Source organism: Carassius gibelio, chromosome A18, assembly GCF_023724105.1.
Source record: "Carassius gibelio isolate Cgi1373 ecotype wild population from Czech Republic chromosome A18, carGib1.2-hapl.c, whole genome shotgun sequence".
Classification (NCBI taxonomy): Eukaryota; Metazoa; Chordata; class Actinopteri; order Cypriniformes; family Cyprinidae; genus Carassius; species Carassius gibelio.
In genome coordinates, this window is record NC_068388.1 from 7,617,821 (window position 1) to 7,641,678 (window position 23,858).

The 23,858-nt window shown below is 36.4% G+C and overlaps 1 protein-coding gene across 3 annotated transcripts; it reads right to left on the reverse strand.

Annotated features, from left to right (window-relative positions):
* Window positions 1–108: 108 nt before the first annotated feature.
* On the reverse strand, window positions 109–23,387 carry LOC127934710 (transcription factor RFX4-like). Of its 3 annotated transcripts, none has more exons than XM_052532259.1 (18): window positions 22,861–23,387; window positions 20,218–20,304; window positions 19,820–19,880; window positions 18,775–18,898; window positions 17,894–17,955; window positions 17,165–17,378; window positions 16,589–16,666; window positions 16,329–16,492; window positions 15,312–15,412; window positions 15,160–15,218; window positions 14,869–15,013; window positions 14,130–14,224; window positions 13,271–13,388; window positions 12,091–12,210; window positions 5,574–5,732; window positions 5,229–5,394; window positions 4,980–5,118; window positions 109–1,548 (listed from the first exon to the last, which is right to left on the reverse strand). In XM_052532259.1, exons 1-18 carry the CDS (start codon window positions 22,901–22,903, stop codon window positions 1,279–1,281), a joined length of 2,205 nt encoding a protein of 734 aa, XP_052388219.1. In that variant the 5' UTR covers window positions 22,904–23,387; the 3' UTR covers window positions 109–1,278. The 3 variants fall into 3 exon arrangements, with proteins under 3 accessions (XP_052388219.1, XP_052388220.1, XP_052388218.1); XM_052532260.1 differs by having other exon boundaries at window positions 5,229–5,355; window positions 5,574–5,735; window positions 22,861–23,386; XM_052532258.1 differs by having other exon boundaries at window positions 5,574–5,735; window positions 22,861–23,385.
* Window positions 23,388–23,858: the final 471 nt, after the last annotated feature.

A 23,858-nucleotide genomic window follows, 5' to 3' on the forward strand; every position in this document is an offset into this window, starting at 1 on the left:
AAAAAAAAAGAGAGAGAGGGGGGGGGGGGGGGTGCTATAATTACTCATGGGGGTGAACAAAGACCTCCTGTAGCAAAATGATGCATTTTTGTAAGAAAAATATCCATATTCAAAACGTAATAATCACTTTAATGTAGCTTGCACAAACAGTTGTACACTGAAACAGCTCCGGATGAGGTCTGCATTGCGGCGTTGTGTCCATGTAAGTATTTTATTGCTGTATATATAGCAGTATGTGTACAATAAAATTCTTATATATTCCAAACATAGACATACAGAGTAAAATAATAATAATAATAATAATGAGATATAATATGTACTGAGTTTAAAAAATCTTTATGTGGCAACAAATAAATCCACATATATCATTTACATGGTAACAGCTGTCCCCACAGAAGTTACTGAGTGCTTTTATTTACAAGAGAAAGTGACTAAAGATAATAAATGTTACATTTTCATATTCTTTCCTTTTTATTCCTACCCATAGGGTAATAGGTCCACAGTACCTTTGAGTGCATTCAAGAACACACAAACCTAGGTTAACACTTTTCGGTTCCTAAAATCATACGAAACTGGATATACAGTTCAGACACAGATAAACAATTCAAAGGGACACAATGTTACAAAGCTACAGAAAAGATTTCTAATATTTTCTCAGCTTCGCACTGAAGTAATTCTGCATTTGTGTAAAATGAGAGGTCTTTATTTGTTTTTAACTCCTATGATGTACTTATTATGGCAGCTGACCAAGAGGGCGTTCTGAGATAAAATATTAAGGCATTTCTTCCTGGTGCTGAGAATGTGGTGTGCTTATGCTAGGAAAGTAGCAAACTTTGATGTTGAAAAGAAACCCTACTGTGGTCTCATTAATATCACTGACGTCAAAAACCCAGTCTGTGGTAACAGAACACTGTAGGATGCATACATATTTACTTTTAAATAAGGTAAGCAACCAAAGTTTTTGCACAGTAAATTACTGAGTGGCCTATAATGACCACGAGAGATAAATGAGAAACAGGCAGGGAAAGGCACAACTGGGACACTGCCTTTTGCACTCTCACAATGATCGCAATTCCAAAAGAGTTTCGTTGGCAGCTTGCACTGTAAACACAGACCACACCAATAAAAACATCTCTGAAACAATGTCATTCCCACTCAAATACATTCTCTGTAATTATGTTAAATATGGGCTGCTGATGGTTTTATCTGTCCAGCTTTGCACACAGCTTTGCACATGCAGACATCGCCTCTTGGACGGAGACTCTCGGAAGGGTACAATCATTTTGCCCACCCAGTCGTTGCCTCCCCATTAATATAGGCAAATCCTGGAAAATGTTGTGCATGCTCATATTCAGAGTTCCTGCGTGGGGCGAGAGGGGAGTACATGTCTCCGGTGGAGTAGCGTGACGTGTGGACAGTGGGGCTGGTGTAACAGCTGTTGGCCGCGGACATATCCGGCCATCGGGGGGTAACCGCGCTCGAGTGTAAAAGCGGAGACCCACTCATCAAACAGGACTCCATTCTGGACATCTGGCTGTTGAGTGGATACTAAAGACAGAAAGAAACATGCATGAGGACTGTTACAAAATATCAGAAGGGGCTCATGTGGTGCATTTCCTAAACAAACCTCATTTTCTTTCTTTATATTGTGGAATGCCTAAAACACCCTTAACCACTGTCAAATCGAGTATCAAATGTTTTCTTTATTAATAAATATTTATAATTATAACAATACTTATAATAATAATTTGACAACATAAATATGCAATAATAAAGTGATGAAAATGATTATAATTAATAATAATGACAATAACAGTAACAGCAAATAAAAAAACAATTAGATGTAATAACAATAATTTTATAAGTAGTAGTAATAATAAATAGTATTAGTGTTAGCATTAGTAGTATAGCAATTCTTAATTTTTAAAATAATAATAATAATAATAACAGCAATATCAGTAAAATAACCAACAATAAAAACATTAACAACAGTACTACTACTACTAGTAATAATAATAATAGTATGGCATTTCTTTATTTTTAATTTAATATTTAATATAATAAGACCACAATGAATAAGTATTTATTAACATTATTATTATTATTATTTTGCTATTATTATTATTATCATCATCATAATAAATCAAAATTAAGGAATGCCATACTACTACTACTAATAACAATAATTAATTATATTTTAGCTGCTAATGTTATTATTATTATTTAAATGTAGAAACTTCTGACTGGACCAACTGACTAAACAGGATATAATTATTCCCCAAAGTTATGTTATTCAATTACTTTTTTCTACTGTTTAAATGATCATGCCAGACTATCTAGTGATTAACTAGAAATACAAAAATTCAGCATAATTTGAACATCTGTTCTTGATGCATAGAAGAAAAAGGCCTTTTAAGTTAACATGGCACTATTTCTTAAAATACCCCCAAAAATGCATTTTTGTTACTGTGTGTAAAAGACCAAAAACAAAACTGAGCACAAGATATGTGTCTATCTAAAACACTCTGTTCTCTCATTGGAAGTCAGCATAATCTTCATTTGTCTCCTTTCCACTGCTTCCTTCAGTGTAGTTATATCAAACAAAGCATGGACATTGTATCTATTTTAAGTTTATGGAAAATAAGTGGAAGTCAAAATCTATAAGTGTTCTCTAAATAGAAACAATCTACAGTTAGAGCTTTTATGAATGACTATGGCATGGAAAAAAGTCAGACGGGGTCAGAGACCAAGATGTGCTGCTTGGTGACCTCTTGTTCATGCAGAGAGAAGAAACCATTGAATAACAATATTTTAATAAACGCCTTTCCATCTGGATCTGTAGTCATGTCAGACTCTGTTTCTGTCTTGTGTTGTGTTCTCCTCCCCTACGTGCTCCATGACCCAGTTTTCCCTCATGTCTGATGATGTTCATTTGTCCCAGGTGTTTCCTATGTTTATTATGTAATTGATTTCAGGTGATCTTCACTGTGTCCCTCCTTATGCCTTGTGTATTTATAATGAGCCCTTTTCTGAGCTTCTTTGTCCGGTTTTGAATATCGTCTTACCCGCTACTTGTGTGATTTCCTGATTCCTTGGATGTTCATTAAAGTCTGTTCGTGTGAAGTTTACACCTCGTCTCCTCGTTCCCTCAAAGAAGCGAACGTGACAAAAAACCGGACCAAAACATTAAGCGGCGCCCCCTCTCCCTGTGTTTGTTTTCCTTTTTGAAAAGTCTTTTGTTTTCCCGTTTTTTCTGAAACTCTGAGGCCCAGCTGATCCCCAATTACAAAGGCAGACTAGGCCAGAGAGCTCTTGACAGGAAATTACCATCACACCCGCTTTGACTTTCAATATATGTAATGCAGATCCCTGCCTCTCCATCCACAGAAAAATTGTTGAATCCAACCTTGCACGCTCCCTCTATCTCAAGTACTATACAGGATACTTCAACTATGCACTCAGTTTCTGAGCTAGTACTATGCAGCATGAATATTTTGTATACACTAGGTATATCTGCATACTAAAATGAACATTTCACACACTGATAAACCATCGTGCTTGTCCACAATTCTGTAAACCACTGCAAATATTTTTGTATCTCCTAGAGCTTTCAGGCCACATCCACTAAACTTGGCACAGGCCTACAGACTGTTCGTAGAGTACCATATTTTTCCTAACTGAACAGACTAATGGTTTTCCTGTACCTAATAATCAAATCAAAGGCCATAAACATGTAATAAAAAAAGGTTACCTACAATCCAGAACACTAAAGCAACCACAAATAGCTTTTAAACTTCAACTCTCTCTTAAAAACGAATCAGTTATTCAAACTACATACTGTTCTAACATATCCTTTAAATTTCATATATTCAAACATTCTAAGTTCTCCAACTACATAACATCTAAATAAACTTATCAAGGAAATGTTAACTACTTAAAGCTTTTCCAAGCCAGCATTCAAAATTTTCAAAAAATCTTAATGGAAAATGTTGCTTTTGCTAATTTATAATAAAGCAATAAGAGCATTTTGAGATTTAGCAATTGGTTTTTCAATAAACTTTAACCAGAGGGCTCTCTAGAGGTTTAACAAAGACAATTAACTAAGCTTTTTCTTTTTTACACATACATATATATATATATATATATATATATATATATATATATATATATATATATATCATCCACTTTAAATGGAAATGCTAAATGACCTGTCCTTCTGATCAGGAGTTCAGCCTATTACCTCAGTGTATACTGAGCTAAGCAAGCATTCTCTTTCCATAAACCTCAGTGGATAACAGTTACCAGAACATTTCAGATGCTAATGACTGTAATACATCAAGCACCATTCACATTCACACAAGTATTCTTCTCTCAGTTACAAACCCTGTAAAAGAGACAAGGCTGGAATACACTTCCACTCTAAAGACTGGGGAATACACAACTATTTACATCTGTTATAAGGTTTATTTAGTTAATGTTCATTCCTGGCCTCTTTGTACATGATTCATCTTTGATTAAAATAGTTTGCTTTGGTTTTCGCTTTAATCAAAATAGATTTTCTTAACTTTACTTTTATGTTTTTAAGTCCAGTCCAAAATGTGTTTTTTTCTTCATGTTAGTTAATAATAATAATAATTTCTCATTATTTTTTATTTTATATCACATAATTGTGGCTTAGTATGTAATAATTTTGATTGCAATTATGAAAATTGACAACACGTTGATTTTTTTGTTACAATTTTGACTTTACCTCATAATTATGCCAGTTTCTGATTTGCATCATAATTATGATTTATCATAACTGTGATAAAACTTTATTTCAGACCAAGTGTTGTGAAATGTGAAGGTGCTGTCTGAGAAAATTGTGAAACTATATTCTATAATCATGTGTTTTAGAAGTAGTTCAGAGCTTGTGGATAAATAGTATCATATTAAAATAGTACTGTATGATTTTACAATTTTGGTGGGAGGAGCCTAACCTGTGCTGAGGTCCGGTGGTATGATGAATAGTGCAGAGGGGTGGGCAGCCCTGGTTCGTGGGTCAAACTGGAGTACTGACTCTGGATTGCATGATGGTGCTGGTTTGCGTAGCTGCTGTAATTATAGCTGCCAGTATAGCTAGAAAAAAAAGGTACTCAGTAAAAATCTCTCAAAACATTTCATAATCCATACTGTAATGTCATATTCAGTACATCATTTAATGTCATATCATTCATTTGGGAGCTTACCCATGCTCATCCCGATGTGGGTAAACTGGCATCCTGTGGACAGATGAGGAGCCATGTAGAGGGGGTCCGTCTCTCATGCAGGAAAGCTGGGATCCAGTCTCGGGTGGGCTGCCACCTGATGTTGTCACTGTGTATGTAAGGGACCAGGTATATGACTGAACAGCTCCTGGCACATACACAGACATACATGTACAGAGAAACGTGTTTGGCTTATTAATTAATTGATCTTACTGTGAGATTTAATGGATGCATGAAATGGGCTGTGCCAAATGTACAGTTGAATGTGATACTGTGTTGTGTGGATTGAGATTTAGAATCAGTTTAGAGTCAATCTACACTATTTACCTGTGGTAGCTGATATGCTGGTGTACTCTGGAGACTGGGCTGAATTGGGGGATACTACTGCCGGTACACCCACTGAGTTAACAGACTTGGCAGGAGAGTAGGGTCCAGGTGACGTAGATGTGGGGGTGGAACCCATAAGCATCAGCTCTTCCCCAGAATCTGCTATAGTAGTACAAAATAAAAGTCAAAAGTTAAGACATTTTCGTGAGTCTTTGTTCCAATCTTTGTGGGCTGTTGTGGTCTAATGGTTAGAGAGTTGGACTTGAAACCTGAAGGTTGCAGGTTCGAGTCTCAGGTCTGGTGGGAATTGTTGCTGGGAGGAGTGTATGTACAGCGATCTCTTCCACCCTCAATACCACGACTGAGGTGAGACCCATTGAGCAAGGTGAGTGAGTGAGCGTCACAGTGTGTGTATGTGTGCACATGGATTGGTTAAATGCAGAGCACAAATACAGAGTATGAGTCACCACACTTCACTTCAACCACAATTTTTTGCATGCTGGTGTAAGATTCCCCAGCAGATCAGATGTGACGTTCCCGGTCAACCAGCTTAGACAACCTCTTCCACCAGTTAGATCAGCACTAAACCAAGAATAACTACCATAAGATACACAAATTATCTTTCATATGAAACAATAGTCAGAAATATCTTTATATTGAACCTATAGACAAAATATAAATCTTTTAAAAAAGAAACGTTTCCATAGGTGTTTTTGCAGCTTTTGTGGCTCATATAGTATGATATTAGAAAATATGGAGCTCATACTCAAAGAGCTGCTGATATTCATAGACAAAAATTAAGATGAAACTGATCCTTTGTAATTTAAATCCATAAGAACAGTTTAGCAGACTACTTATATATAATTAATATGAATATCATTTGTCACTCCATATGTCCCAAGGCCAATTTAGACTCCACCAACAGACACAAACTAATTCTGACAGCTGACCGAGTACAGCACTTCACTTTCAAAACCCGATGTTCAACAATGAATCTAGTTTTACAATCAAAGCTCTGTTTGTTTCCAAAAGCTTGATGTGTCATATTTGATACTTGCATGGATAATCAAGTAAACATAGGTTGCTTCAAACCAGTTACCAGGAAGTGTACATTCTGAAATATCACTAATAATATAAACTTATTTCTATTTTAAATTATAAAAATCTTTACATTTCATAGTGAACCTGCATACAAACCTCGACCTGAAAGAGTACATTTATAGAATTATACTAAAAGGCCTTTTACTTGCTGAAAAAGTATGAACTATAAATCACACAACAGAACATATGTAGAATGTGTATTACAATGTACAGAGTTGTATACAAAAGGAAGGTATATGTACAACCATTTTGTTTTTATCGTATTGATCATTTATAAACAGTGTTGGGTGTAACGCGTTACAAAGTAACGCGTTACTGTAATAATATTACTTTTTTCAGTAACTAGTAGTGTAAGGCATTACTCGTCTGAAAATGGTAATATTATTACAGTTTTCCCAAGCTAGTTACTTGCGTTACATTTGCCAGTAGCACCTTCATCACACACACAAGGCACACAACACAGAGAACAGAAGGGAAGGAGGGCGTGAATGGAACAGTGATTGGTCTGGGTTTGGCACGAGGTATCATTTACCATCACTGATTGGTCGACAGCCGGCAGCAGAGCGGCACGCTCAGACAGATGGGGAAAAATGGAAGCGTCAACAATGGCAAGCTCTTTTTCAGAGGAAGGTTCCCAGCAACAGAAAGCTAGTTTCGACGGGTGGAGATTCAGTAATTATTTTGTAGGAGTGCTCCGATCACGATCGGCCGCTCGTTAATAATCAGGGTATCTTCCGTCCATTCCAAATCCGTTTCCAATTAAAAATCAGAAAACGAAAGACTCAAGAGGATTCAAGTGAGAGAACATGAATTCAATAACGAGAAATGGAAAAATGGCTCTTTTATTCGTTATTCCATCTAGGTAAACAAACGGAAAATGAGTTTTTGACTTGATTTTTCATTTTGTCGTTTGGGGTTTAAAAAACGGTTTATGGCTTCAATATTTCATACGCACTTATGGGCGGAGCTGAAACGCTCCTTTCATCTGATTGGTCGAATCGCTCCGCCTTCAACTCGATCTTACATTCTTTCAGAATAAGAGTCTTATAAGAGTAGTGTCTGAAACCACCGCTCACTGTTAATTAACATAATATTTGAGTCAGATGTTGCTGCGCACATAATTCATGCTGCTTTGACTTGCAAGTCACCCCTTTAAATTATTTCTAGGTTATAGTATTGTATGAATATTGTCCCACTGTAAATACAGTGCAAATAGTTTTGTCTCCTTGGATAAAAGTGAAGTGGAAATAAAAATCAATAATAGACTGAACAGTTCCATGATAATATGTCTGTAACATTTACCACTCTCATCTTTTAAGTCAAAAGGCACTAGGTAGGTGTGTGTGTGACATTAATAATTAATTGGGAAAATTAATATAGTTAAATTTATGAAATAAATTAGCAATATTAGTTTTATCCCATACTAAATTGAATGGTTTTTCTTTTAGTCTTCTGTGTTGGCCTTGAGAAAGCCGACATATATTTGAACATTATTATCATTTATTATGAGAGTAATTGACAACGACTAAAATTTTAATGTTTCACCAAATTTCCTTCTCAAAAAATCCTAGTGACTTTCATTATCTGAGCAATGAAGGTCTTACACTAAATGTCCACTAGAGGGGGAGACAGGATTTCTATTTACGTAAAATGGCAAATAAATACATTAATTTCATGTGTACTACCATGAATATGCCATATCTTTGTACAAGAATAAACTTCACACTTCAAGCTGTACTTAAATCTTCCCATTCTGGCTTTTTCAACCTACCTCCAAATTTATTTTAAGGTTTATTTTTTATTCACACTGGTTTATGCATTTAATGTTTGTCCATCTAGATCTTTTATTTTTCATGAGCTGTACATTTTAAGATGTACTCAGTGTTGATAAATCACATGCACTGAATATAAAGTGCTAATGTCAGGACTCTCAGTCCTCCTCTTGGATGGCCAGTGTCCTACAAAGTTTAGCTACCCCAAATAAACACACCTAAGCTAAGCAAGGTCTTCAGGATCAGTAGCAATGTCCAAGCAAGTGTGTTGGAACTGAACTCTGCAGAACATGGTTCTCCCGGTTCAGGACTGGGTTTTAAATCTATAAATGAATTTACACAGTTGGGTGTCTGCATGCAGAGGTGTACTTCAGTAAGTACAATGTAAACTGTAATCTATAAAGACAAAATCTTCAGATCAGCATTTAGGCCACTGCCTTGAGGTTTCCATCCATTGGTCAAAACAGACCTCGCACCCCACCACACTCCTGCTAGCTGTCAACATTAATTGCGGCTGGTGCCAAATAAAAATTATTATGTATCCCTTGTGCATTGTTCAAATTCACTACCCTTTCGTTATGTTTGTGATGAAAACATTCACTCAATTAAACTGCTGTAAGCATTAGATAAAAAAAATTTTTCCCCATAATTTATTGTTGGTGGATGTTTTTTTCACTGACTTCCATTATAATTACATTTTCGATTGCAAAGCCATGACACATAATCATGCATTCTTGATTGTTTGTGATTTTCCCTGTTGGTTTTTTCAGATACATCAAGGTAAGTGCACAAAGGTCTCTCTCACCCTCTCTCTCTCTCTTTCTCTCTCTCTCTCAAACACACACACACACACACACACACACACAATATAATTTGCTGTTAAACTCCAAAAACAAAACAGCAACCAACAATAAATGAGGGAGAAAAAATTAAAATCTAATGCTGCACAAAAACTAACAATACATCAAAGCAAATCTACAGTTACTAATCTTTGACATTCCCAAGACTGTCATAAAAGGTAAATAAATATCCAGTCCACAATTACTTTTTATATTGAAAATATGTCATTTTGTGTGTGTTTTTTCTTCCCAAATCAGTGACATCATTTATGAACTTGGTAATTAAAGAGTTAAAATCTTGGATTTTCTTTTTAAACATTTGGTAGTTTTGATCAGGACTGAGGGTGATTCATAGATTTATGCAAAAAAAATTTTTTTTACAGCATTTTAATTTAGTGGGTGTTTTCATCCCGAACATAACAAAAGGGTAGTGAATTTACCCAGTATACTGTTGAGTTTTTGAAAAATTTCAAGCATTTTCCCCAAATAAGTGTAAAAATAAGATTTGTCACCAATCATTCCATTAACTGAAACACAGAGAAAGTTGTGGTCAAAATAAGACTCAACTTTACCCCCTAGTGGACGAAAACGTCCCCAACAACGCATATGGGGTATTATGTAACAGCAAGTCATTTGTGCAAGTTCATTTGACTTGCAGTTTTCCAAAACTTAATCATTTTTATTTGGTACCAGCTGCAGTAGTTAATGTTGTTTTATATTATACAGCTATCATTGAGCTAAGGTATACCCCCCTACCACCCCATCTATCATTGAAGAACCTGTGTTACACATGAAATTAATGTATTTATCTGTCATTTAAACTTATATAAACAAAAATCCTGTCTCCCCCTCTAGTGGACCTTAAGTGTAAGACCTTCATCGCTCAGATAATGAAAGTCACTAGGATTTTTTGAGAAGGAAAATGTCTGACCAGTTACAGCGACGAGTCAAACGAGTCTGAAGATCTGAGCTGAATTTGGTGAAACAATAAAATTTTAGTCGTTGTCAATTACTCTCATAATAAATGATAATAATGTTCAAATATATGTCGGCTTTCTCAAGGCCAACACAGAAGACTAAAAGAAAAACCATTCAATTTAGTATGGAATAAAACTAATATTACTAATTTATTTAATAAATTTAACTATATTAATTTTCCCAATTAATTATTAATGTCACACACACACCTACCTAGTGCCTTTTGACTTAAAAGATGAGAGTGGTAAATGTTACAGACATATTATCATGGAAATGTTCAGTCTATTATTGATTTTTATTTCCACTTCACTTTTATCCAAGGAGACAAAACTATTTGCACTGTATTTACAGTGGGACAATATTCATACAATACTATAACCTAGAAATAATTTAAAGGGGTGACTTGCAAGTCAAAGCAGCACGAATTATGTGCGCAGCAACATCTGACTCAAATATTATGTTAATTAACAGTGAGCGGTGGTTTCAGATACTACTCTTATAAGACTCTTATTCTGAAAGAATGTAAGATCGAGTTGAAGGCGGAGCGATTCGACCAATCAGATGAAAGGAGCGTTTCAGCTCCGCCCACAAGTGCGTATGAAATATTGAAGCCATAAACCGTTTTTTAAACCCCAAACGACAAAATGAAAAATCAAGTCAAAAACTCATTTTCCGTTTGTTTACCTAGATGGAATAACGAATAAACGAGCCATTTTTCCATTTCTCGTTATTGAATTCATGTTCTCTCACTTGAATCCTCTTGAGTCTTTTGTTTTCTGATTTTTAATTGGAAACGGATATGGAATGGACGGAAGATACCCTGATTGTTAATGCGCATCTCAGTAAAGCCGGTTCTCTAATCAGCGGTTTATTCCATCAGGTGCGTGAACCATATGTTCATACAACCGTGCCAATAAACGCTGAAAATGAACTGGATTTGCGCATCTTCTCAGTTAATAACGGCTCTGTGTAGTAACAGCTGCTCTATGTGAAATCACGCACCTGATGGAATTAACCGCTGATTAGAGAACAGGTGTACTGACGAGCAGTAATATAAGTGAGTTGTGTAAACAGTGATTTATGTGACTTCAATTATTTCTTATTAAACTGAAATCGAAAAGTAAAAAGTATTTTTTGGAAAAACCACATCCTAGTGTTAGTCTTCATATGCTGATGAATAGTGTTAACACGGATATAGAAAAATAAGGAGTGCAAGAGATTGATTCCTAATGTCAGTTTATTTTTAATTAATACTATAGTAGTTCGGTTCCCTTTACATCTTTAACTACCCGTTAATTTATCAATTGAATGGGTGACCTATCCTCATTAATAGAGCAAACATTTGTCCCCCCTGAGAGAATTGGCAGGAGCCGCCACTGATAAAGACCCTAAAGAACACTCCTCCTTTGTATGTTCTCCCTCCATCTGATGCATCTCAGGCAATCATAGAGTAATTAAGAAAAAAAGATGTAACTAGTAATATAACTAGTTACTTTCTCCAGGGAGTAATAAAGTAAAGTAAGGCATTACTATTTTTGAGAGTAATATGTAATATGTAATATATTACTTTTTTGAGTAACTAGCCCCAACACTGTTTATAAAGGCCTTATAGAAGTTTGTGTATCAAATTTAAAATAATAGGCTCTATAGGCTTAATTTTATCTGAGGTTTGACTGTGCCATTTATGTTGTAGAATCTCCCGTCAAGTGAAGTCACCCACAGAACTAATGAAAACTATTATTTTAATGACAAATTAGCTTTCTGTTTTAGTCTCCAAACTGATGCCATGGGTGATCAGCTCTATTTCTTCTTTCAAATGGATCTCACCTGGTGTCCCCTCTGCTTTCATAGCCCTCATGAGTTCATTGGCTCTCTCCTGGCAGTGCAGAGACTCAAGCAGGTATAGTATGTAGTCATCAAACATGAGGTGGATCAGATGGAATGAGCCTATAAATACAAAAAAAATCCATTTACCATAAAAAGTTAAAGTGAAGTGACATACAGCCAAGTATAGTGATCCATACTCAGAATTCGTGCTCTGCATTTAACCCGTCCAAAGTGCACACACACAGCAGTGAACACACACACACACACACACTGTGAACACACACCGGGAGCAGTGGGCAGCCATTTATGCTGTGACACCCGGGGAGCAGTTGGGGGTTCGGTGCCTTGCTCAAGGACACCTAAGTCATGGTATTGCCGGCTGAAACTCGAACCCACAACCCTAGGGTTAGGAATCAAACTCTTTAACCACTAGGCCACGACTTCCCTTTCTACCAATTCAAGTCTCCTGCCCAATTAATAAATGTAGTTTTTGTGGACCATAAAGCATTAGCCATCAAATGCAATTCAATTTGAATCTTGAATCGAAGCCTCAAGTGAACAAAATGATTTGATGTTGTTAATTTGAGCAAAACTGAACCACATTTAAATGGTAAAAGTCCAAAACCAAGTCAGAACCAATCTAACAGTCCAACCATAAACTCTACAGAGTTACTAAAGCATATGATGTTCTGAATCAGATGGGGGAAAGAATTCATAAGGAGCATGGCACAATCCTTGCATTGTGTTAGCAATTCCAGCCACTATGTGCATAATAAACATTGTGGCTTTTCAGAGGACTGGGCGCAATACTGCCCGGTCATAAAATGGGAAGAAGGGGGAAAGACTTGGTGGGGGTTAGCCTTTGTTAATTAGCTGTTTTGTACAGAGAGTTGCATTATCAAAACACTATAACCAACTGTGCCTTTGATATTCACAGACAGTGCTGACAAGGAGGGGGCCTTTACCTCTTTTATGGCCCTTCTTTCAGTTACTTTGCTATACACAGCTAGGTGGTGTAAGCCAAGAGTTAGCAAAGCTGCCATTTTAGTTCAAAGTTGACAGTTGGTGTTGTGGGTTGAGAAACTTTTAGTTAACATGACAAACCAAATCAATTAAAAGAAGATTCATATCTACTTTCCCAAATAGGATGATTTTGAAAAAATGGTGCAGCCTGACTCACCGAAGCTGGGTGCGCTATGCAGCGTCATATCCCGGATAACTCTGGTCCCGAAACACGACCACATGAGGAGGAACTGCTGAGCTACTCTCTTCAGACATCCGGGTCTCTTCCCTGCCACCTAAATGGAGAATTACCATGAGAAAAGCCTGGGGGAGGGCACAGGGGCCTTAACCTTCAGGTCCAAACTGGGGTCTAACCCCCAAGAATGAAAAACATGTCAACAAGTCAACTTTTGATTTGCCCCTGAGGAAACACCCTCCCATTGAACTATTGTTTGGTAGGTAGTAGAAGTTCCCATGGAAACCAGATTTACAAGCCCATTTCTGGACTATAATGGGCATGAAAAGGGGCAATGAAGACATTATTAAGTTGGGGAATTGCATCACGAGAGGTCTTAAGTATGTTGTGACGGCATTTAGAGTTGCATGGGTTGGACACCTGCAGTTTGGATTTGAAGAACATAAACAGGGCTTGAAAAGGGCTATGAAAATCTACTGCTATTTACATCTCTCTATAATGAATAAATCTAATTGTAATGATACAAATTACAATATTAGATTATTAATAACAAAAATAAATAATTTAGCAATAATTCATTTATATTTTTAAATGGCAAAATGTCAATAAAATTTTGTTAAATAAATTATTACTTTTATTCAGCAAGGACTCATTAAATGAATCAAAAGTGTCAGTTAAGACATTTATAACATATATATATATATATATATATATATATATATACAGTATATATATATATATATATATATATATATAACAAAATATCTAGTTTTATAATCATCATACAGCAAATTAAGTGTAAATTAAGCATAAAATTAATTTTTATGGCCTGCACACTTACCCTCACGACACATCTCTCCACCATAGAGTCCAGCCATTCGATGTAGGCTTCAATGGGTGACTGGTCCTCCAGCAGTCTGTCAAATTCTTGATAGACTTAAAAAAAGAAAGAAAACGAAAAGAAAACAGATAGATAGACAGATTAACAATACATTTGAGTAGAAAGAAAAAATCACATGCACCCAAAAATTTTATTCTTTTTTTTTTTTTTTTTTTGAAGCATTAATTTCACAATATCAGTTTTTATTTCTTGAAAAAGTTGCAAAAATACGACTGGCAAAGACTTGAGATCTCGGTATGAAACATAGGGAGAGAGAGAGAGAGAGAGAGAGAGAGAGAGAGAGAGAGAGAGAGAGAGAGAGGAGCTCAGAATCCTCTTTTGAAGATGACATGACAGAATCTTTGAACTTTGACCTGATCAGTCATGTGAGAGGTTGACGCTGAAATGAATTTGAAATGCTCTTCAGGGTGTCAAACTGTGAGTGTTAACCTCTCAGTGTCTGTGGTTAAAGCTCGACTCTCATGGTCGTGGGAATGATTCAGCGCCGGTTGACAGCTACTGTGTGAAATCTGAATCATAATCCAGCAGGGCTTTGAACACAGCGCTGCATGTGATTCTGCTGCAATAACACTACGGTACAAGCAAACTACTCTAAACTAGTACAACACAGAAACACTAATAAATCATTCTGAATGAAACCGGCTAGGTCTCATCTAAAACCTTTTCATTGAAATCTTACACTGGATGATAAGCCTCCTCTGGTCCTCTCTGGAGTCTTCCATTGTATAAAGAGTCTGTTTAGTGATGCTGTTAAGGTCTACGTTCCTCCAATCCTCAAGCATCTGAAAGGTGATGTCTGCACTGTGGATCACAGTTCGAGAAGCCTGCAAGAGAAAGTATATAACTAAAATTTCAGCTTGCACTGTGACTAATCATATGTATTTGTGAAAACATGATTCAAACATGATGGAGAATTGGAGACAAAGAGAAAAATGTTAAATATTAAAAACAAAGTTGCTGTATAAGCTACCTGACAGAGATGGTTTAATGATGTCTGTCGTTTAAGTATCTGGGAAAATCTTCTTGACACTGAGAATAAAACATATTTATTCAAAAATAGCCTTAGAATACCAGCGAGATTAATTTTGTTGTTTTTTTATTCTTGAATATCTTAGCACATACATTCAAACTTTATGTTGCGCAAGTTCTCAGGCAGGTCATGTAATGCCACTTTCAGCCACTCGTCCAGCTGCTTGGCAAACTTTCTGATCACCTGAGTAAGGCTGCATTATTCAAAACACACAAACAAGGATATAGTGTAGTACATTATGCATAAGTACATTGCACAGTACAAAGGATGCTCTGACGCGCTGACATTTTTGACCTTTTGCCTGGGGCAATACAAATAGGAGTCATGCGTCATTTATGGGAAATCTTCCCAAACCCTTAACCATCAAGTAATTACACTGATGTAAAAGTTTGATATGCAAATGCCAGCAATGATCCCACATTATTTAGGGTATTTATTTAGCTTGTAGACAAAATTCCATTTGACCAATGTTGATGGGTGTTTTAATGCCATGCCAGCTTTCTTGTCTATTTTCAAGACAATGCCACACGTTCAATTTAAAAACCTACTAAAGGACTCTACTCTGGCATGGGGATCTTCATTTGATATGAAGAAATTGTGTGTGATACTGTAATGTCTATTCGGCATTGTGTATATATGATCTGATTCCAGCTATTACTGAAAATAAAGTTGTGGCTTTTACCACCAGTAGGGTTAATTTCATACAGTTTGTTGTTCTTACTGAGGCAGTTCTGATTATGTTAAATGTGAGATATAATGTTCAAATATGCACATAAAAAATATTTATAAGCTTGAAAAATCTTTGTTATCCTATTAATATGTGCTTTTACTTGACTTTAACTTTCTACTGTCACCAAGCCCTATTATCTTGTCAAATTCTCCCTTTACTTTCCAATTTTCCATATAGGTACAACTTTTCAAAATCAAACCCTGTCATAATGTTGTTGTTTTTTTCTAAATATCCAATTTCACTCAGAATTATGTCACAACAAGGAAATAAAAAAGGTTGCATTTAGTTCTAGGTACTGGAGAACTTTCCAAAACTGCAAGTGCATAAATTGTGTTATGCACTTTAAAAAAAAATCTAAATAGACAGGAATGGGACTCACCTGTCAGGCAGAGCCTGTAGGACGGAGGGCATGAGGACTCCTGAGATGGCCTTGTACAATATGGAGTCACACACACCAACTATATTAACCACTGTAGAAGAGCCCAAGACAGGGAGCATGTGTGGCGGCATGCCTTGCCAAAAGTGCAACAGGAAGCTCTGGACCTAGGCATATACACAAACACAAATAAACAATGCGATAACGCATAATGCCAACAGATGAAAAAGCTTGAAAAAAACAAAACAATTCAGAATGCAGACCTCATCAAAGTTGGCTCGTATGACCGTATCCAGTATCCTCTGGCAATGAGTTCTGTACATCATGATAAAGGTTGAGACCTTGTAGTGGAAAAAAGCTAATTTAAATGACTTTTTGTAATACTTTCCCTCAGAGAACAATTCACTTTTTATGTTTATGATGCCATACCAAATTCATTCCTGACTCATGGTCATGCATTAATAAGACACTAAAAGACTCTAACACTAAAGAAGGAGGATACAAATACCAAACAACCAAGCTGCTTTCATGAACAATGCCTATTTACAAGGTCTTGCCAAAGCAGTGTATAAAAAGAGGCTTTAAGATCAGAAACTCACAAACCATTTAAAATTACAGGCGCCTTTTTAAAGCGAGACAGCTAGTGCCCATCCTTTGTCCAATGCGAGATCTTATTATCTACTCGAAAGATTAAGAGTTCGCTAGGAACCAACACATAAATCCTCCAGGTCCTCATCTAATTCAGGCCCAGGGTCTGACACATGAAAGCAGGAGGGGTGGGGAGCAGGCAGGAGGAGAGAGAGGGAGGTTAGCAGTTAAAGTTTTAGTGATCTGTTTACCTTCTCCTCTGGCAGACTGGCGGGCAGATTTAAGTCTTTGACATTTGGAAAGTCTGGCAGGAGAGTGCCCAGCTTGGAGCGCGGTGAATACGCCACTGTCTGTTTGGTGACCTCTTTCTTCCCCGTCTCGTTCACCCACGCAGCGCCCTTTTTAGAGTACATCACATCATAGTACTGAGAGCTCTCTTTCACAGCGATTCCATAGTAGTGATACCTAAGAGGGACAAGCGCGTGACAGGTTGAAAATTATACACGAGTTGCAGTTTGTTTGCTGACTGAAACGGTTTTACTCAGAAAGTGTTCATAATCTCTGCACCGGTACTTTTTTATACACATGAATAACATTTTGTCACATCATCTATGGAGTGTAAACGGATAACTGCATTTTGGGCCGTAGGTGAGATAACGCATGAACAAATGTACTTTTTGTTTGGAATGAAATAATAAAATTTCATACATTATAAATAATATAATCTCTCTCTCTCTCTCTCTATATATATATATTTATTTGAAAAAGTATCATATATTTTGTTGTAAATTTAAAAGTAATGCGTTACTTTACAAGTTACTTGAAAAAAGTAATCTGATTACGTTACTCGAGTTGTAATAAATTACCCCCAACACTGCTTGTGGACTTCTGACTGTGACCTTCTTGACAAAACATATTTAAAGTGACATGACAAATGTAAAAAGTTAGAAATGTTTTCGGAAATTGAATAAGGAACTTACTTTGACTGGCCTCTGGTTCCTAGCCTCCGTGTAGTTAATTGAGGAAACTGTTGTCTTATTATCTGTTTGGATCAGGTGAAAAGAAAAATAAAAAAGCTTTTCTGGGCACATATTTAGTGACATCAGTGTGTTATCTGTTACAACTATCACAAAAATATCTTCTCAGTCATCTTGTTAGATTCATACACGTCCAAAGACATTTCTTTTCTCGCCAATCTCTCGTTCTCTCTCTACTTTTTGTCCATGAGCTCCTTGGTCCAGCTCCCGGTGCAGAAAACTTTGCAAACAGTGAAACTCTCTATTGTGTGGGATGAAAAAAAGAGGCCAAGCTGTGAAGTTTCTGTCAGGCTTGGCTTGATAAATGAGCAGACAGGGAGGCAGGTCCAACTCTCTCTCTCTCTTTTTTGTCCCAAATCAATGAAGCCTTCCTAAAGGACACCCCACGCTGCTCCAGCCACTGATCTAACATTCCGCAACATCTCACCCTTCCAAATTTCCTTTAATTACACATTAATCCAGGCCCCTTCTCTTTTTCAATATCCTCCGGGGGAGCAGGGTAAGGGTGTGTCGGGGGGTGGCTATATGAGTAGTTGGGTTGAAGGGTTGTGGGAACAAGGGTGAACATGTTCATTGTTTATATTGTCCAGCTATGAGTTTGCAGAAGAGGTGTAAGAAAAGGCCACTGGCTGTGGCTCTTTATAATACCCAGTATTATGTCATGCTTTTTTTTTTTTGTAACAGATGTTTTCCTTCCTCTTTCATGTGAACATGCATGTTTATAGGATCTTTGATGAAAGAAAACTCCATGATTACCTCATCAAAACTTGACTATCAGAAAAGGTGGAATATTTTACTTAATCACTGAAGCGTTGAATATTTACCTTCCCGAAGCTTGCAGCGTTGACCGGCTGAGAATCAAGTTTCTCACAGAAGTCCAAATAATGCATGTACAGTGCACTGCGAGGAATACAAACACCCTCTGCGATCTCATAGTTCTCCTCCAACCTGATGAAAACACAGTTCAGTCAGTGCACATGGAAAGCTAGTGACTAGAAAACACTTCTCAAAGCATCATAAGTCAATACTAAACTCTGTAATTAAACATGGAGAAAACATAATAGTAGTTCTAAAACAAATATCATTGCCTTATCATCCAGTTACACAATTCAAGAATTGGCCAACATGAAATTTTAGTTTATTTTACATACTTTCAAGTAGTGCTTTCATAATTATATGCCAAATGTTCTTGCACTTACAATTTTGTTGTGATATGTGACCTTGGACCACAAAAGCATTCATAAGGGCAAATGTCTTGAATTGAGATGTATACATAATCTGAAAGTGGAATAAATAAGTGTTGCATTGATGTATGGTTTGTTATGATGGGACAATATTTGGACGAGATACAGCTATTTGGAAATCTGGAATCTAATAAAAAAGTGTGGTTTAGTGAATATTTCAAAAGAGAGAAACAAGTCAGACAAAAAGGGCTTGAAAATAATCATATAAACTGTTTGCGTGTGTGTGTGTGTGTGTGTGTGTGTGTGTGTGTGTTTTGCTAGTAAACTAGATTGAAAAAACATGATTTTTTGAAGAAGCAATTTCTCTGTGAGGTTGTAAGTCTGTTTTCCTTTCTGATACTTGAATGCTGACAAATTAACAAACTGTTTATTACTGTTTATTAAACTAACAAGCTATGTGACATTTTACAAAATTGAGCCCTGAAACTATACACTGATAGTTAAATTTCTCAAAAACATTTTATTTCACAGACTGAAGTCAATTGTTGCTACTGGATGTAACTTAAAATATCAAAGCTAATTAAATTATATATATATATATATATATATATATATATATATATATATATATATATATACACACACACACACACAATTATATGATTAAGTGACATTTCTGACTCACCATTGTAATGTGGCAGGTGTTGAATGTGGCTTGGATGCTCGGTTGTTTTCCTTCTCCTCGTCTTATATAAGAAGAAAAACACAACAATCAGGTTCATAATTTCTATTTAATAAAGATTACATATAAATATTATATAATAAATTTAGCATTATATATATATATATATATATATATATATATATATATATATATATATATATATATATATATATATATATATATATATATATATATATATATATATATATGTACATAAAATTGTATGTCGGAGTTTTACAAAGGTGCCCTTTAAAGACATGTTCTATCATAATACTCACATTACCTATGAAATAGTTGTTCATGTTTCATGTTGTTATATAGTTTCATTTCATTTATTCATGAATATTCCTTATACTTACTTTCGTCGTTGGACATATTTCCAGTAGAAGAGTGGCTGGAGAACCGTTTGCTTTCGCTTTCGTTCAGACATCTTTCAATCCAGCTCTCTGCAAAAGTAAAACATATACTAGACTTTTGTTTTAGAAGTTATTTGACAGCCATCAGACAACTAACTCAAACGGCAGGTGAGAAGCACTTTCGACTTGATTCAAATATTATTTTAGGGATGATTTGGTGAAATTATTAACACTTAAATCTACATGGAGAACCGCTTGCTCTCGCATTCGCTGAGACATCTTTCAATCCAGCGCTCTGAACAATTAAGGCGTAATGTAGGCTATACATATTATACACACACACACACACACACACACACACACACATATAGGCCTACGCCTTATTTATTGTAGGCATATATGGCTATCTTCACAGTATTTGTTAAGACCAATCTTTTTTCTTCTGCAAAGAAACAATATAACAATTAAACGTTTTAAACCACAAGTTTTTCATTTAGCTTGTTTTAATTGAATGTATTTTTTTCTGTTCCATTCTATTTGTATTTATTTAAACATCGCCTACATTTCAACACCATTTATCTTATTCTTCCCCATCAGCAGAAGCAACAGGTGCATGACCTCGCTATTTCTAAACTTAACTATTGTTTTTCTCCCCACAGCTTAGAAAAAAAAATTGAGAAGGGTTGAACTGTAATTGTTCATTTGTAAATTCTATATAACGTGAATTATTCTTGTTCACACGTTATTGCAGCCGCTGTCTATGGAGTTGAGGGCCATAATAATGACGGTGCAATTCAATTACAATCGATTGTGCGGATCTTTGGGCAGCTGGGATTCTATTTGAAATGTTTTCAGCAGAACTGCAGGAATCCAGCATTGTCCCCGAGGCGAATTACAAGCGCGCGCGCGCTCAATTTATTCCTCGCGCACCTCGTGGTGTCGTCATAATCGAACCTTTTTAGCGGGTTTTCGTTTCTGCTATGTAAGTAAACCTGCTCGTGTCCTTACATCACGAAACAGAAACACTTATAATATAATTCGATTCGAACTTATGTCAGTCATGTTGTCCTGCACTGGCCATGGCAACGGTCACTATAGCATCGGTTGCCAAGACTGCGAGTCGATTGGGAAACCAAATGGCGGCTGAAGTTATAGTGATAGTTATCAGACTTAAAACTTCTGTTGTTGAAGTCATTTGACAGCCATTAGACTAAAAAATACTTGAATGAGGCCTAGCTTTGATGCGTCATAATAATCAAATCCTCATGATCAGTTTCATCAGGAGACAAACAAGCAGAATTAATAATAATAATAATAATAATAATAATTCCTCACAGTAGCCTATTAGCCTACACAAGGCATCTAATAAGTGGGTTAAGGCCAATTATTATTATTATTATTATTATTTATTCAAGTTCTTGAAGTTGATTTATTTTTTACAAACTAGAAAACTAATTTTCCACAGTTATTGAGAGGCAAAATAAAGCTGAAGTGAGATAAACTAGTTAAATTGACTTAAAACGTGAAATATCCCTCACATTAAAAAATATATTTTATGAGGTAGCCTAGTTTTTTAAAGGTCACTATCAGTGATGACACAAGATAATAAAAGGCTGTCTAAACGATTTATTTGACTTTTTGAAATAGTATTAACGTGCTTTGAAATGCCACCAATGGTTATTTTTACTTTTAACAACAGTCAAGTTTATTTTTGCTGACATTTTATTTTAAATGTATTATTATTATAATAATAATTATTATTATTATTATGCAGCTGTTAATATGAAGTAGCCTATATTTAAAAAAAATTCTCAGAAACGAATCTCTGTTAAGATTGGCCCAGTCAATTGAAATCAGATTTTCTGTCTGTAATTGAATTATTTGCCCTCTGAACAGTTCTCTAAATAATTGGATTAAATCCAATTTAAAAGCGAGACTGATCCGAGATCATTTATAATCATGCATTGAATATATGCGTGTAAATATATATAAGAGTGTAAAAGTGTCATCTGAATATGGCAACTATTCAATAATTAACTTAATTTTTTTTTTCATAAAAAATTGCATTGAACAGAATTGAACAGAGTAACTGCTTTTTTAGGCCACATGGAACACTTTTAAAAACAAAATTAGTAAAAAAAAAAAAAAATTGGATCAAAACACTACAGCAAGACATCTGTTTTCTAAATATTTTGTATGAATTATCACGTTTTCTTCAGAGTTTACGTATATCTTCAGAAGAAGCCATTTTATAATTACCAGCAGTACAAAGTGCGGTTTCACTCAAGTCAAAACTTGGCTTGAGCAGGTGCATCATTTTCAGAAAACTGCGACAAACTCAGTACCTTATGCAAGTTTAGTCAAAATTTAAGGTCATATTGCCGCAGTCCAATTGACCGAATCCCAAAACGGTATAAAACAATAATCTCAGCAAAAGAACACCCATCCCGAGCAATTAAAAACGAGGCCAAAAAAACATGCCAACTTATCTCTTGGTGAACTAGATTAAAGAGCTTCCCTTACGGAAGGTTAAAAAACTTTTTCTGATGCCAATCTCAGGTCACACAATCCCAAGGCCTGTTTCATGTTCCAAAAGAGCCCAGATCCCAAGCGTCTCAATGTCACAGCGGTACACCAGGAACCAACCTGTGGAATCCATGTCAGGCTCTTCCAGCAGCCCACAATGCATCCTCTTCCCAAGTACGTTCCAGGGGCTCCTCTGAGAAAATGGCTCCGTGCAGGACTCCCCCTCCTCAGCTCCCTCTGTCTCTCCGAGAGAACTGCCCGGCGCTGAGATGCATAAGATGTGAGGTCCGTGGAGAGGGTGGCGGTGGTGATGGAGGTGGGGGTTGTAGGAGCGGGTGGGGTGGAGAGGGGGTCACAGACTCCAGAGATCCAGCGGGGGAAAAGCCAGAGCCGTCAAAATGTTTGCTGATGTTTCATGGGAAAGGGGCTGATTTTATAGGAGCCCTGATGGGGGACATGTCATTGATAGGCTCGGCAGGCTGATGAATGGCTTCGAGTCAGATGGGGATGTGGCAAGGCTCACTGGAAGTCTTTTGTGGGGCTGTTTTGAATAAGAAAAGCTCCCTTCCCAGAAAAAAAAGAGGCTTAGATCTACGCAATCCCAGCACTGTGGCCTCCCCGTCTCCCATTATAGCATTTAATACATTTTCGTACCCTCTTCGTACACACACACACACACACTGCCCCCACTGCTTCAGTTTTAAAGTTCTCCATCCAAAGGCCACTTTCTAGCCCATTGCAGATTTTTTTGCTGTCTTTGATGCCGTTAATTGATCTCAAAATGGCAATGTCAAAGTTGCGTTCATTGAAAATCAATGGGGGAAAAAACAAAACACTGAACTCTCACACAAATGTTCATCATCATTTTGGATGCTTTTGACATCAAATGCCCATTAAGGCCATTGGCAAAACTGGAAAGAGAAAGTTTGGTGGACCCCCCTCCCCTTCTTGCTCTCTCCTTGAAGCAACCTTATTTTAGTGTGCCGGGAGGAGAGTGCGGCCACAAAAGCGGGAAGTAAAAGTGTAGAGCCTGAGGCTGGGAGGGCTCTGATGGAGTGCCTACAAACTGCAGAAGGGAAAGCTGTGATTAGAATATGAATGGAACCACGGGGGAAAGA